General features: G+C 37.0%; 1 protein-coding gene across 1 annotated transcript in view; it reads right to left on the bottom strand.

Annotated features, from left to right (window-relative positions):
* The window catches only part of TPH2 (tryptophan hydroxylase 2), a 113,546-nt gene extending 110,261 nt beyond the window's left edge, over nucleotides 1–3,285 (bottom strand). The window contains exons 1-2 of the mRNA XM_070052640.2: nucleotides 3,083–3,285; nucleotides 582–734 (exon numbers count right to left, since the gene is read on the bottom strand). Coding sequence (XP_069908741.2) covers nucleotides 582–734; nucleotides 3,083–3,187 — 258 coding nt within the window. The 5' untranslated portion in view covers nucleotides 3,188–3,285. The remainder of the gene's footprint in view (nucleotides 1–581; nucleotides 735–3,082) is intronic.
* Between the last annotated feature and the right edge of the window lie 9,680 nt (nucleotides 3,286–12,965).

The raw sequence follows: 12,965 nt of genomic DNA, 5'->3' as shown, positions 1-12,965 counted from the left end.
ACTCCCTCTTAAAGGGTCAGACCACAGATCAGGGCCTGAGAGGGTGCAACTGCATTTCCATAAGATAAGGAGAAAGCTAACCTCATAAGGAGAGTCACTCATGTTCACAAAAAAGACACACTAAGTTCACAAAACAATGAGGTTTAGGGGAATACCAAGTGTCTATACTCATGTGTCTCACATCACAAAATAAATGTACTCTAGGACATGTGTACAATTCCCATTTTAACAAATCAAATGAAGCTGCAGGCTCTGATGTTTAAAGATACCCTGTTTGTCTCCTTTTGTGTTTGCTATTTGAGGTGTGAAGATTACATTTCTGAATTACCAACTTTCTCACTTGGTGACAGAGTGCAGAGTTCCTAATACACTAACTCTGAATTAACAAATCACAGTTGATATGAGCCTGTTTATTTCATTGTTTAGCAAACTCTCCTTGTAACCCCTTGTGAACCTTGGTTCCTCTGAATCTTTCACCACATTATCCCAAAATTGATTCAGTGAAGTTTCATGGCAGAGGCCAGGTTTGTAGCCAGACACATAGTCACTTCGAAAGTAACGTAATGATATTTTACATTCACCTGGAAGAGCCTCAGAGCTCTCACCAATCCGCCAACTTCATTTTTCAAGGAGAAGACCACTGCTGTCTTGCCACTTTCAGTAGTGCTTTCGCTTTTGTTGCTTCCCTTGCTGCCTTTCTTGTCATCACTTTTGCCAGAAGTAGCTTTGTTGAGCTTCAAGAAGGTAGACACACAAAAAAATATATTAATGAGGATTCCAGAATTTTCCTTCATTAGATATTCTTCTGGATAGTCCATTCATATACTGGAAGTCCCATCAATCATACAAACTCAAAGTGAAGCTGCCATGTCACTCATAATTTTCAGTCATAAATATTGCTCTAATTTACACTGGGATATAATTACCTTAGGGTTCTAGAGCATCATCTAGTGGTTGAAATGAATGGGAGGTCAGATTTGCCTCACTTTTATAGCCAACAAAAATCTGAGCATCATTACATATAATATATCATGCATGAGTAATCTCTGCCTTTCTTTCCAGACTTCTTTTACAGCACAGAATCTGATCTTTTAGGGTAGTTGAACCTTATGGAGAATACTTTCATTATTAAACATAACAAGAATAAGGCAATAACAATATATTTTGACAACAGTAATTTTAGTTTTAATCTCATCTTAAAAGCAATATATTCATTTCTCTCTGAAATACATTAGGACAAGCACTGAAACTGATAAACTTATTTTATGCACTTAGATCCACATTGTCACTATCCATTGTCTGTGTGAACCTCCTTGCCCAAGGAGTGTATTTAACAAAGACCATCTATGTCAGAAGCCATTATTTGAAAAATGATTGTTAAAATTCAACCACAAATAAAAGGAAAAAATAAAGGAGGAAAAAGTAGCTACCCACCTGAGAAAGATCAACACTTTATTAGCCACTCCATGTTTTATTATTCACAATTAAATAATGGTCATGTTGGCTAAAGATGAAAATGACAGATTCTAGCAACTCAGGCCACATTGTCAGAAGTACAAAATTTAAAAATCTGGAACTTTTCATCTGACAGACAACACAAAATTATGATGATCTGTTTTTGTTCATTATATGCAAAAGCAGAGTTGAGCAAATGGAGAATCATCTCCCTAGCAAATGGTGATATAATATAATCACATCCATCTATTACATCCCCACAAAACTGAGAAGTGTGGATTTGATAAGGAACCCAGTGAACAGTGATTTGCTATTGTCTTCCTCTGACTTCTCTATTGGCTCTCTTTTCACACATTACTATTGCCTCAGTCATTAGATATACATTTATAACAGAAATGGATATTTTATTATTTATGACTTTGGGGAGACAAAGTTTATGCAGACATTGACATTTGACAGTATGTTTAATCATTAGAAGCTCAAATGTCTTAGAACTTAGAACATCTGCCTCTTTCTCACCATATAACAAACAGATCTCATCTATTCAAGCAGCATTTTTATATGAAAGGGTCATACATTAACCATAACTCTGAGTTGGCTTTGTTTTCCTTCAAGCTGTTCATTATGACTGCAAAATTCTTCAGTGTAATGTCTCATCCAAATATTCATGATTTCTAAGTATTAGGAAGTCTATTTACATTATTGGTCTCATTTTTTGCAAATTGATTTAATAGTTCTACAAGAGTTGCTGTGATTACTTTTCAACATTTTTAGCAATAACAGTGTCAGTATAATGTGACCCTCTGGCATACATTTGGAGCTATGATATTAAAACAGATTTTTTATACTAGAAACAGAATGAGAATTGGTTGATAAACTCTGAAAGGGTGGTAATGAAATCAACATTTAATATTTTTAACAACTGGGGGGCCTGAATACATTTTTATTTGCTATTTGTCTTAAATACTATGACTATTAGCTCAATTTGGGATCTAAACTCTTGAAAATATTGGTTTTTAAAATTCTGTCAATATTTTAAATATAAAACTCCCTGAAATATTGAAACAAGTAGTATATTGCTTTCATTACTCTATCAATTAAACCAAAAAGACAGAGTAACGAGGAATGCAGGAAAACTTGCAAAAGCAGCTCCTTTTTTATTATAACCTAATCTTATAGCCAATAATAGAAAATATTAGTCATGTATTTAAAGACCAAGTGTTATAGACTGGCAGGGATGGTGGAGGCACAATGATCTTGTGAGAATCATAAAAATCTAATTCCTTCTCCTCATTCTTCATAACAAATGGACTTTCAAAATTTTACATATTGTTTTTGGTTGTGGATATAGGACATTGATTCATACAACCTCTTGTTCTATTTGAGAGAGTTTTTCTTTAATCTACTTAGAAACTTTAAAGAAAGGAAGTGAAGCACGTAGCTGTCAGTACACCTGCTGATAGGGAGAAAGAAGAAAGACTGGAAGCAAACAGCAACTCAGCAGAGTAGATAGATGATAAAGGAGGAGGGAATTGAGGTGTGTGCTTATTCTACACCCATGTCCACATGGTGAAGATGACCACTTACCCTAGAAAACACTACAGAGTGCCAGATCCTCAGTACTTACTGTTAAGTTGCCAAGTAGCTGATGTTCTTCTGGCACTGCTGAATCCAGAGACAACCCTCTCCTTGCCCAATATTTACTGGAAAACATCATCATTGCAGGCTGCATGGATTCCGATGTAATTTTCTTTCTCTGCAGCAGGGGGGACAAGAGGGGCAGTAGAGCGCTGGCAGAGAGGAGGGAAGGATGCGAGACCAGCCACCTGCTCGAGGAGCTGTCCAGAACCTGGGTGCTGAAAAGCAATGAGAAGCCTTCCCTCCCTGGCTCCTTTATATGAGTGACTGGGGACTGATGGAAGCCTGATTAGAAAGAAACTCATTTCTGGTTGCCGATGGCCATGGTCAGATTACAGACCTGAAGCCCGAGGTTATCTGTCCTCGTGGTGCGATTTGTTTCATAGCCGGAGTTGCTGTTACAGCGGGGGTGGTGAAGAACAATACATAAGGGGATGTCATTTGTACAAGCCAACATCTGTCCCGTGGTGTTAGCTGTCATCTCTCAAGCCTACTATCAGCAAATTAATCTCAGAATTTTGGTTATATGAATTCAAAGGGTTTTTACTTTCTTTGCAAAACTAGGAGAATAATTTAAGAAAGGTCATCACTGCTGAATCTTTAAGCCATTTTATGTTAGTAAGTTTTTTCCTGACTTAATGGCCTTTATGTGTATGTGCCTGCATGTATTTAATGGCTTTCATAAAAGGTACTCCTTCTTAATCTTGTGGTGCCTCTATCCAATCATACAGCAAAGAAAATGTGATGCTTTGATTTAAACACATATAGATATAGCTCAGACACTAACTCTAGAATCATCCTAAGTGAGAAATAAAAGGAAATTAAATGACTATGCATCAGTCATTTCTTTGATGTGCTTGATGGCTACTGAATTTTTCCTGTTTCTGACTAGATCAAATCTAACACTTTGACGTGTATAGATCAATCAATATTCCTACTATTCAAACTTCAGAAAGTCATAAAATTCACCCATGACACAGGACAATATTACCAGTCTCCTGAAAAAATGGAAAAAACTATTCAGCAAATGTGCTTGACTGAAAAACTTAACAAAATCAGAGACTGACACTGCTTGTCTATATAGAAAAAAAATGAAAAATTTCAAAACAGGAATGAATAGTACTGGATGGATTTTAATCATTCTTGCCTTGCAGGACATGATTGTGATTTGATCTAATTCTAGAAATATTTTGGTTTGCATTTTCTCTAAAGATCAACTCTGATCAGCTAATAGGGAAGGCAAATTTAAATAAGTAGATTGATGTCATGATAATAATAATAGTTAAAATGACTGAGTGCCATCTTCTATTCTAATTACTTTCTACATACTTTTGTAAGCCAAGAAGTGATTCAACAACATCACAACACCATTTACAAGGCATTCCCTGTTATTTCTGTTTTATATATGGAGAAACTGAATAACATAGAATTTAGGTAATTTTCAAAGAGTCACACAATTAAAGAGTTGCCAAAGTAGAATATTTTTAATTTTGTCTGAAAGGCAGAGTGACAGAGGAAAGGAGAGAGAGAGGAGGGAGGACAAAGGAGAGACAGAGTGAGATTCAAAAGGAGAGATAAAAGAGAGAGAGAGAGAGAGAGAGAAACTTCCATCTACTGGTTTACTAAACATTCATAGCTAGGCCAGGCCAAAGCCCGAGAACCAGAGCCAAGAACTCCATTCTGGTTTCCCATAGGGGTGGCAGTGGCCCAGGTACTTGGGCCATCTTACTGTCCTTCCAGGTCTATTATCAATAAATTCTATCAGAAATGGAGTGACCAGGACTCAAATTGGCCCTCCAATATAGGATGTCAGCTTGATTTGTACCACACTGCACCACAACGATTCCCAAGGTAGGATTTAAATTCAGGCAGTATGGCTCCAAAATCCATGCTCTCAACCATTACATTCTGTGATCTCTTGATTATTTCAAACATGAAAAATGTGTTAACATAAATAGGCACCACATACAATACCTAGATTATTTTAGCTACAATGCAGTTTAGGAGAACGTGTGATTCAACAAAGATTTGCTGAGGACTCACTTTGTGTTAGGCATTTAAACTGAATCCTGGAATGAAAAGGTAAAATACAGTGCCTACCCTCAAGGAGAACACAGTTCAACTCAAAGAAACATACATGCAGAAAATTAATATGAAATAAAGCATTTTGGCTTCTCCACAGGAGACATAAAAAACACAAGACATACCTTGGGGAGTCGGGAGAGGCTACTAGGATAAATTGCGTGTGCTGAATCTTCAAAAGTGAGTTTGTCAGTCTAAATGGAATAGGAATACTAAGAAGATCATTCCAAGTAGAAGGAACAATATAAGAAAATACACAGAGGGAAAAAAAAAACTGTTGTTGCTTAGTGATGATGGAGTATAGGTTTGGGACAAGAATGTCCAAATAGATAAGACTAAAGAGGAAAGCAGAATACAGATTATTATCAACATTGATTAACAATATGTAGGATTTGCGTTTTTTCACCTTTCTCTATAGGTAAAAGTCAATAATTGGAAGGGCTTCCTGCAGGGCAAATGTATAACAATAATGATATTTTAGAAAAGTGGCACCTTGAAATTAGACTTCAAGACTGACAACAGGGGTCGTTGTTTTGGTGTAGCAGGTAAAGCTGCTGCCTGGGATGCCAGCATCCCATGTGAGCATTGGTTCATGTTCCAGCTGCTCCACTTCTGATCCAACTCCCTGCTAATGGCCTAGAAAAAGCAGTGGGAGATGTCACTAGTGCTTCAGCCGCTGCTATCCATGTGGGAGACATGGAAGAAACTCCTGGTTCCTGGCTTCAGCCTCGCCCATATTGGCCATTGTGGCCATCTGGGGAGTAAACCAGCAGATGGAAAAATCAATCAATCAATCAATCTCTCTCTCTCTCTCCTCTATCTCTTCCTCTCTCTCTGTAACTCCGACTTTCAAATGAATAAATATATCTTTACAAAAAAAAAAAAAAACTGATGGCAGAAACCATTTCGGATTTGAAACAGTCTACCCAGGAGATGAAAACTGGATTAAGGCAATAGCATTCTGCATGCAGTTAAAAGAACCAGAGATGTGAATGATAAAACCTGTAGGACAATATCCATGCCTAAATGTGAGATAGGAAAAGATATTAAATGTAATTTATTTAAGATAGTAAAGATGTAACTACTTTTGCTCCTTCCAAAAACCCTATTATATAACAAAATAAAGGATTTCCTGTTTTTCTTAAATAACACAAGAACAGTGTAAACTGGAAAACAGGGGGAAAAAAGCATTAGAAGCTTGAAAGGAGATGAAAGAGTGATTAAAGGCTTTATACAACAGAAAGCTGAACCTTAAGCTATCAATGAATAATGTCAAAAAGCAACTCAATTTATACTACAGAATCTACTAAAGACTTAAATACCTCTGGAATTCAGAGTAAACAAAGGAGATCGAAAACAGTGGTCCAAAGTCTAAAAAACAGACCATTTCAAAACTTCAGTAATCAATACAATGCAGTATTGTGTAAGGATAGATATATAGATAAATAGAATAGAATTGAGAGGACAGAAATAAACCTTTACATTTAATGTCAATTGAATTCCAACACAGGTGACAAGCTAATTCAATAATCTCACTATTCTTGCTGGAAACAATGTTTTCAACAAATGTTTCTGGGGCAACTTTAAATATCCACATGCAAAACAATAAAGCTGCACATGAAAAAATAACTTAAAAGGGGTCATAGATAAATTTAAGAGGTGAAACTAGGGACAGACCTATGGTGCAGTGGGTTAGGCCTCCCAATCAGAGTGCCAGTTCATGTCTTCGCTGCTCTGCTTCCAATCCAGCTTCCTGGTACTGCAGCCTCGGAGACAGCAGATGCTTGGATCCCTGCCACCCACGTGGGAGACCTGGATGGAGTTCAGGATCCTGGCTTTTGCCTGGCCCAACAGCAGCTGTTGTGGGTATTTGGGAAGTGAGCCAGAAAGTAGAAGACCAGTCTCTCTCCTGATCCTCCCTATATTCTCCTTTCTCCTTTTCCCTTCCCTATCCTTCACCTCCCTTCTCTCCTCTCTCCTCCCCTCCTCTTTTTTCAAAAGAGCTAAAACTATAAAATTCTGAGAAGAAAAAAAAAAAGTAAAGAAATAAATCTTCATATTTTGGATTAGACATGACACCAATCACAAACACTTTAAGAAAAAAATACATAGGATTTAATTAAAATTAAAACCTTTTGGGCTTCAGAAGACACCATCAAGAAAGTGAGAAACAGCTCACATAATGGGAAGAACTATTTGTAACTCATACAACTTGCAGCAGAGAATATCTAGAATAAAGAACTCTTACAATTCAGCAATGAAAAAAATAGGCCAACTTTTAAATGGGCAAAGGATTTGAAAAGGTATTTCTCCAAAGAATACATGCCCAATAATCCATCTTTACAAGATTTTCTGTATCATTAGTCATTAGAGTATTGCAAATAAAAAAAAAAAAAAAACAACGCTATACAGCCAGCATCATGGCTTACTGGGTAAAGCTACCACCTGAGATGCTGGCATCCCATATGGGCAGCAGTTAAAGTCCCAGCTGCTCCACTTCCAATCCAGCTCCCTGCTAATGGCCTGAGAAAAGCAGTGCAAGATGGCCCAGATGTTTGAGCCCCCGCCACTCATGTGGAATACTGGGAAGAAGCTCCTGGCTCCTACCCAGCCCAGCGCTAACCATTCTGGCCATCTTGGGATGAACTGGCAGATGGAAGATCTCTGTTTCTCCCTGTATCACCATAAGCTGACTTTCAAATAAATAAATAAATCTTTAAACACACACACACACAAATAAGGTACCACTTCAAGCCAATCAAGATGGCTAATTTTAAAAAGATAAACAAGATAAAAAATGGTGGTGAGGAAGCAGGATATTTTGGTCCCTTGAATATTGTTAATGGTATTACACAATGGAGCAGCCCCTGGAAAACTGTTGGGTGGTTCCTGAAAATGAAAACATAAGGTTACCATTTGTCCCAATGTTTTTACTCCTAGTTGTAAGTTATATGGTATAGTCACTTCTGAAAACACATTTGGTGGCTCCTCAAAATGTTAAACCTGGAGGTACCATATAATTCAGAAATTTCACTCCTAGATGTACACACAAGAAAAACGAAAACATGCACCTACACCAAAATTATATACAAATGTTCATAGCATCATTATTCACAACAGCAAAAGTGGAAACAATTCAAATCATATCAGATCAAAGTCTAACAAAATATATCACAAGTTAAATACTATTGGGCAATATGAAAAGTACTGACACATGTTACAGTATTTAAATACATTGTGCTCAGGTTGGCAATGTGGCTCAGCTGATTAAGTTGCTGCTTGCCAGCCTCCTACACTGAGCACTTGTTCCAGCTACTGCTCTGCTTTCCACACAACTCCCTGCAAACGCACTGGAAAAGCAGATTTTGACCCACGTATTTGGGGCCCTGCCACCTACATGGAAGACCTGAAGGAGTTCCTGGCTCCTGGCTTCAGCCTGACCCATGCTACCAGATGAAGGGAAATGTTCACTTTTAAGAATCTGACCAAGTTGAGAGGAAAGACCCAAAACAACATTGACAGCTAATGACAACACTGAGAGCCCTGAACAAAAGGGCGCGATCAAACTACCCTTCAGAAATATCCAAAATTGACAAGCCCAAATTTAAATATTTGGCAGAACAGGTGGAGTTGGATTTGTGACAACTATATATAAAGTCAGCAAGTAAAAAACTGATAAAATTTAACTCTCAAAAGAAAATAAAAATTAGGGTTGAAGAGGAGCATGTCTTAGCTGAGAACTGCATTTATAAAATCCTAATATTATGAGTGCTAACTATTGACCCAACCAGTATCAACTATATTGGATGGAAAGGTAGGAAAGCATGGGTGTGGATAGTGGAGACTGAGAGGAAGGAATAAAGAAATGAATCCCCATCCTCCAAGATGTGAAGTTAATGATTAATTTCTATAACCAAAAATCAAAGCAGCAGCAATACACACAGTGTAGGGCATTTGGAGAACAGGCAAACAAATACCAAAAGAATCAGCTGAAAGTTGAGTCTTCTCACTGTGGGAAGGAACTGGAGAATGTGGGAGAAGGAAAAGAACAGCTTCTATTATTACAACAAAGCTTACGGCAGCCATATACATCTGTGACTTTGATTACAAAAATATAACTTCAAAAATACACTGTAGTGCACAGAAATAGGACATTTGTTTTTACTACATCTGTGTTTAAATCTTAGCTCCGCTACTTGCCTAACTGCTTACTGAGGACTCATTATTTCACATTTCTCAACCTCCATTTCTTTAATGTGAGAGTGATAATACCTATCACTTATACGGCTGTTATGTTGATTAAATTGAATATAAAGTGCTTAGCACAGTGGCTGGCAGATATTGGATGCTCAGAGTGTTAGTTATCTTACTGTGGTTCATTGATTCTGAAGCCAGAGGGATATAAAATTAAGCATTGGTTTTGAATCTCTGGCAGAAATTAAAGAGATGTGGATAACCAGGTTTTAATGAGGTCGTTGTCCCTCATAATCATGATAAGTGAGAAGCCAACAGTAATAAGGTGAGCCAACAGAATTGGTTTGGCTCAAGCAGTTAAAGAGGCCAGGAATCAGGATGTGGGAAATAGGGTAGGAAGGTATGCAGTGAGATATTATCAGAGAAGCTAAATTCCAATATAAGATCCTAAAGTTGGAATGAGGCCAGGTGATTGTGAATGGCCAAGATGACAAACAGCTGATATATGGGCAGGATCCAAAAAACTGGGCCAAGTTTTATGTCAAAGATACTGGTGGATTTTTAGCACAGGCATTTGTTGTCATTGAGGATAGTGGTGAAAATCTAAGAAATACTAACCAAACCCTAAAACTACCTGGAAAATGGAAGTGAATCTTGAGAAAGTATTGATGATATGGACAAAGAAATGGAAATGGTGAAATAAATACAGTAAGACAATCAAGATGATGAACGATCCATGGTCCACAATTGGGACAATCCAAACTTCCCACCCAACCCATTTCCATTTTGTAGATAAAAAGATGAGAGGCTTCCTATTCCTCTCTGCATCGCCACATATCCCCATCACTCTGATCAAATAAGAAGCCAGCAGGAAATGTAATGCCATCAAGAGAAAGCTAAGCGTCATGTGTTCAAAAAAATAAGTGTTTGAGGGAAAGGATGGAAGGAAACAGAGATGAACTAAGAGCATTTTCATGGTGATTCCCTAGTTGACTTCTGGAGAAAGCAGATATGAAGTAATTAAAGGATGGATATGGGAAGTGAGAGTATGGAGATCATTGAAAGGGAATAAAAAGTGATTCTTTTGATATTGGGAGTGAAGAAAAAGTCTGATTCTTTTTCCCAGAAAACTTTTCTGATTGAAGCCATTATTCCATTCTCTCGAGTTTGTATCATGGGCTAATCCAATATATGTGGCTATGACTATATCATGCTGAATGCAGCTGATCGCATCGGATAGGTATGTCCTCTGTGTTTACACCACACACACCAACTAAATCATCAATTTATATGGATTTTTCATTGATAATTCATTCTTAGAGTTTTTAGGCTATTATTTAGGTTCTTTGGCAGAAATTGCTACTACCATCAACTCCCAATTTCTTCAACATGGCCACACAAATATTGTATCAAATTTTTACTCTAAGGTATTTTTCTTGATCTACTAGCTTATCAACAAAACAAAATGAAATTAGCCTGCAAACTAACTTTAGGAAACTCAAGCAGACTCCTGTATACATCATTTTCAAGATATTCCCAAATCAATGGCATATACATAGTTAATGCCGCATGCCTTGGCATTTTAAATATCTAAAAATGGATTGTTTAAAAAAGCATGTGAAGAAAAAAAGTCATAGGTTCACTTGAAACATTATATAACTTTAAACTTCTGACTCTGAGTGGAAAATCTTCATAATATTATTGGTCATCATTGCCAGTGAGTGATACAATTGGGCTCAAATGAAAATTTCCAAAATACCATACTCAGGTGGCTTCTTCATTTCACAAGAGATAAAGATGTTTATATAATTTCCCATGCTATCAAAAATGCTTAATGCATGCGTCTCCATTTTTAACAATTTTTAGAGGATGACCAGCATCACCTCTTTTGTTCAGTATAATGCTGGAAGTTTTTTCCTTAATATGAAGAGGACAGATTTCCTATATTTCAAAGTTACAATTCTAAGAACATAAGGACACTTCCCTCCTTCAATTTTTGGGATAACATACTTTAAATTTACCTTATAATCATACACTTAGTACACTACTAATATAACCTTCAACAAGTAAAAAGCAGAAAGACCATTATTCCACAGAAATGTATCTAAGGGCTATAAAAATCAAATCATAGGGTGTCAATTTCACTCTTACACACTGTTTTTTTTTTTTTTTTTGCAATTATTCGCTATATCGGTCTGATTGTTAACTGAATACCAACCAGAATTCATCAATAAGCAAATGTGACATATATCTCACATTTGTGTTTGTATGTTTCTTAAGCTTTTTAAAAACTGATATATAAAAATTGTATATATTTATGTAGTTCCATGTTTTCATGCACATATACTTTGTGAAATGTCAATCAAGGAAAACATTTATTTCTTCATTTATTAAATTTATGATGAAAACATTCAAAATCCTTTCTAGTGTTTTATAAGAATAAACAGCATGTTATGATCTATAGTCACCCTTCTGTGCAATAGAACACCTGAACTAATGTAGTGCCCACTAATTAACCTTTCCCAAATCTTCCTTATCCCTCATTCTCCTCAGCCTCTACCCCCAATTTTTTTAGAGCCCACAGACTCGTATTTCTGTACCTGGCTCATTTCACTTAACATGATGACCTCTAGTTCCATCCACATTGTTGAAAATAACAAGATTTCATCCTTTGTATGGATGATTAGTATCCCATCAGGTAATTGGCCCACATTTTCTTTATCCATTTATTAGTTGATGGGCAGTTAGATGATTTCCAATTACTTGGCTATTTTGATTAGTGAATAAACATGGAATGCACATGTCACAGTGACAGATATGCACCCAGTAGTAGGACTGCTGGATCATATTGTAGATCAATTTTCAGTTTTCCAAGGAACCTCCATACTGTTTTCTGTGCAGCTGTACTAATTTACATCTCCACCAACAGTGTTTAACAGTTTCCTTTTCTCCACATCCTTGCCAACACTTGTAACCTTTCATCATTTTGATAACAGCCAATCTAAGTGGAGTGAGGTGATATCTCCTTGCAGTATTGATTTGCAGTCCCCTGATGTGGGCGTTTTTTTTTTTTTCACATACCTGGACATTTGCATTTCTTCCTTTGAGAAATGTCTGTTTAGAACCACCATTCATTTTTCAATTGGATTATTTTGCTTTTAAAAAAAATACTTTTCATTGTTATTTGAAGGGCAGAAACAGTCATACAGAAATGGATCTTCCATCCTGATTCACTTTCCAAATGCGCACCACAGGCAGGGCTGGGCCAAGCCAAAGTCAGGAGCCCAGAACTCAATTCAGATCTACCACACGAATGACAGGGATACAAGTAATTGGGCCATCATTTTCTGCTTTGCAGGTTGCACATTAGCAGGAAGCTATATTGGAAGCAGAGGAGCTGGGATTCAAACCAGGCACTCTGATAAGGGATGCAGGAGCCCAAAGTGGCATCTTAATAGCCGTGCCAAATACCTACCCCAGATTGTTTTGCTTTTGAGCTTCTTACACATTCTAGCTATTAACCCCATCTCAGATATATAGCTTGGAAATACTTTCTCCCATTCTGTAAGGTTTTCTCGTCACTCTGTTGTTCCTCT

This window comes from Oryctolagus cuniculus, chromosome 11, assembly GCF_051225735.1.
Source record: "Oryctolagus cuniculus isolate XC-2025 breed Fujian yellow rabbit chromosome 11, ASM5122573v1, whole genome shotgun sequence".
In the NCBI taxonomy this organism is placed as follows: Eukaryota; Metazoa; Chordata; class Mammalia; order Lagomorpha; family Leporidae; genus Oryctolagus; species Oryctolagus cuniculus.
This window is presented reverse-complemented; position numbering and strand designations above follow the sequence as displayed.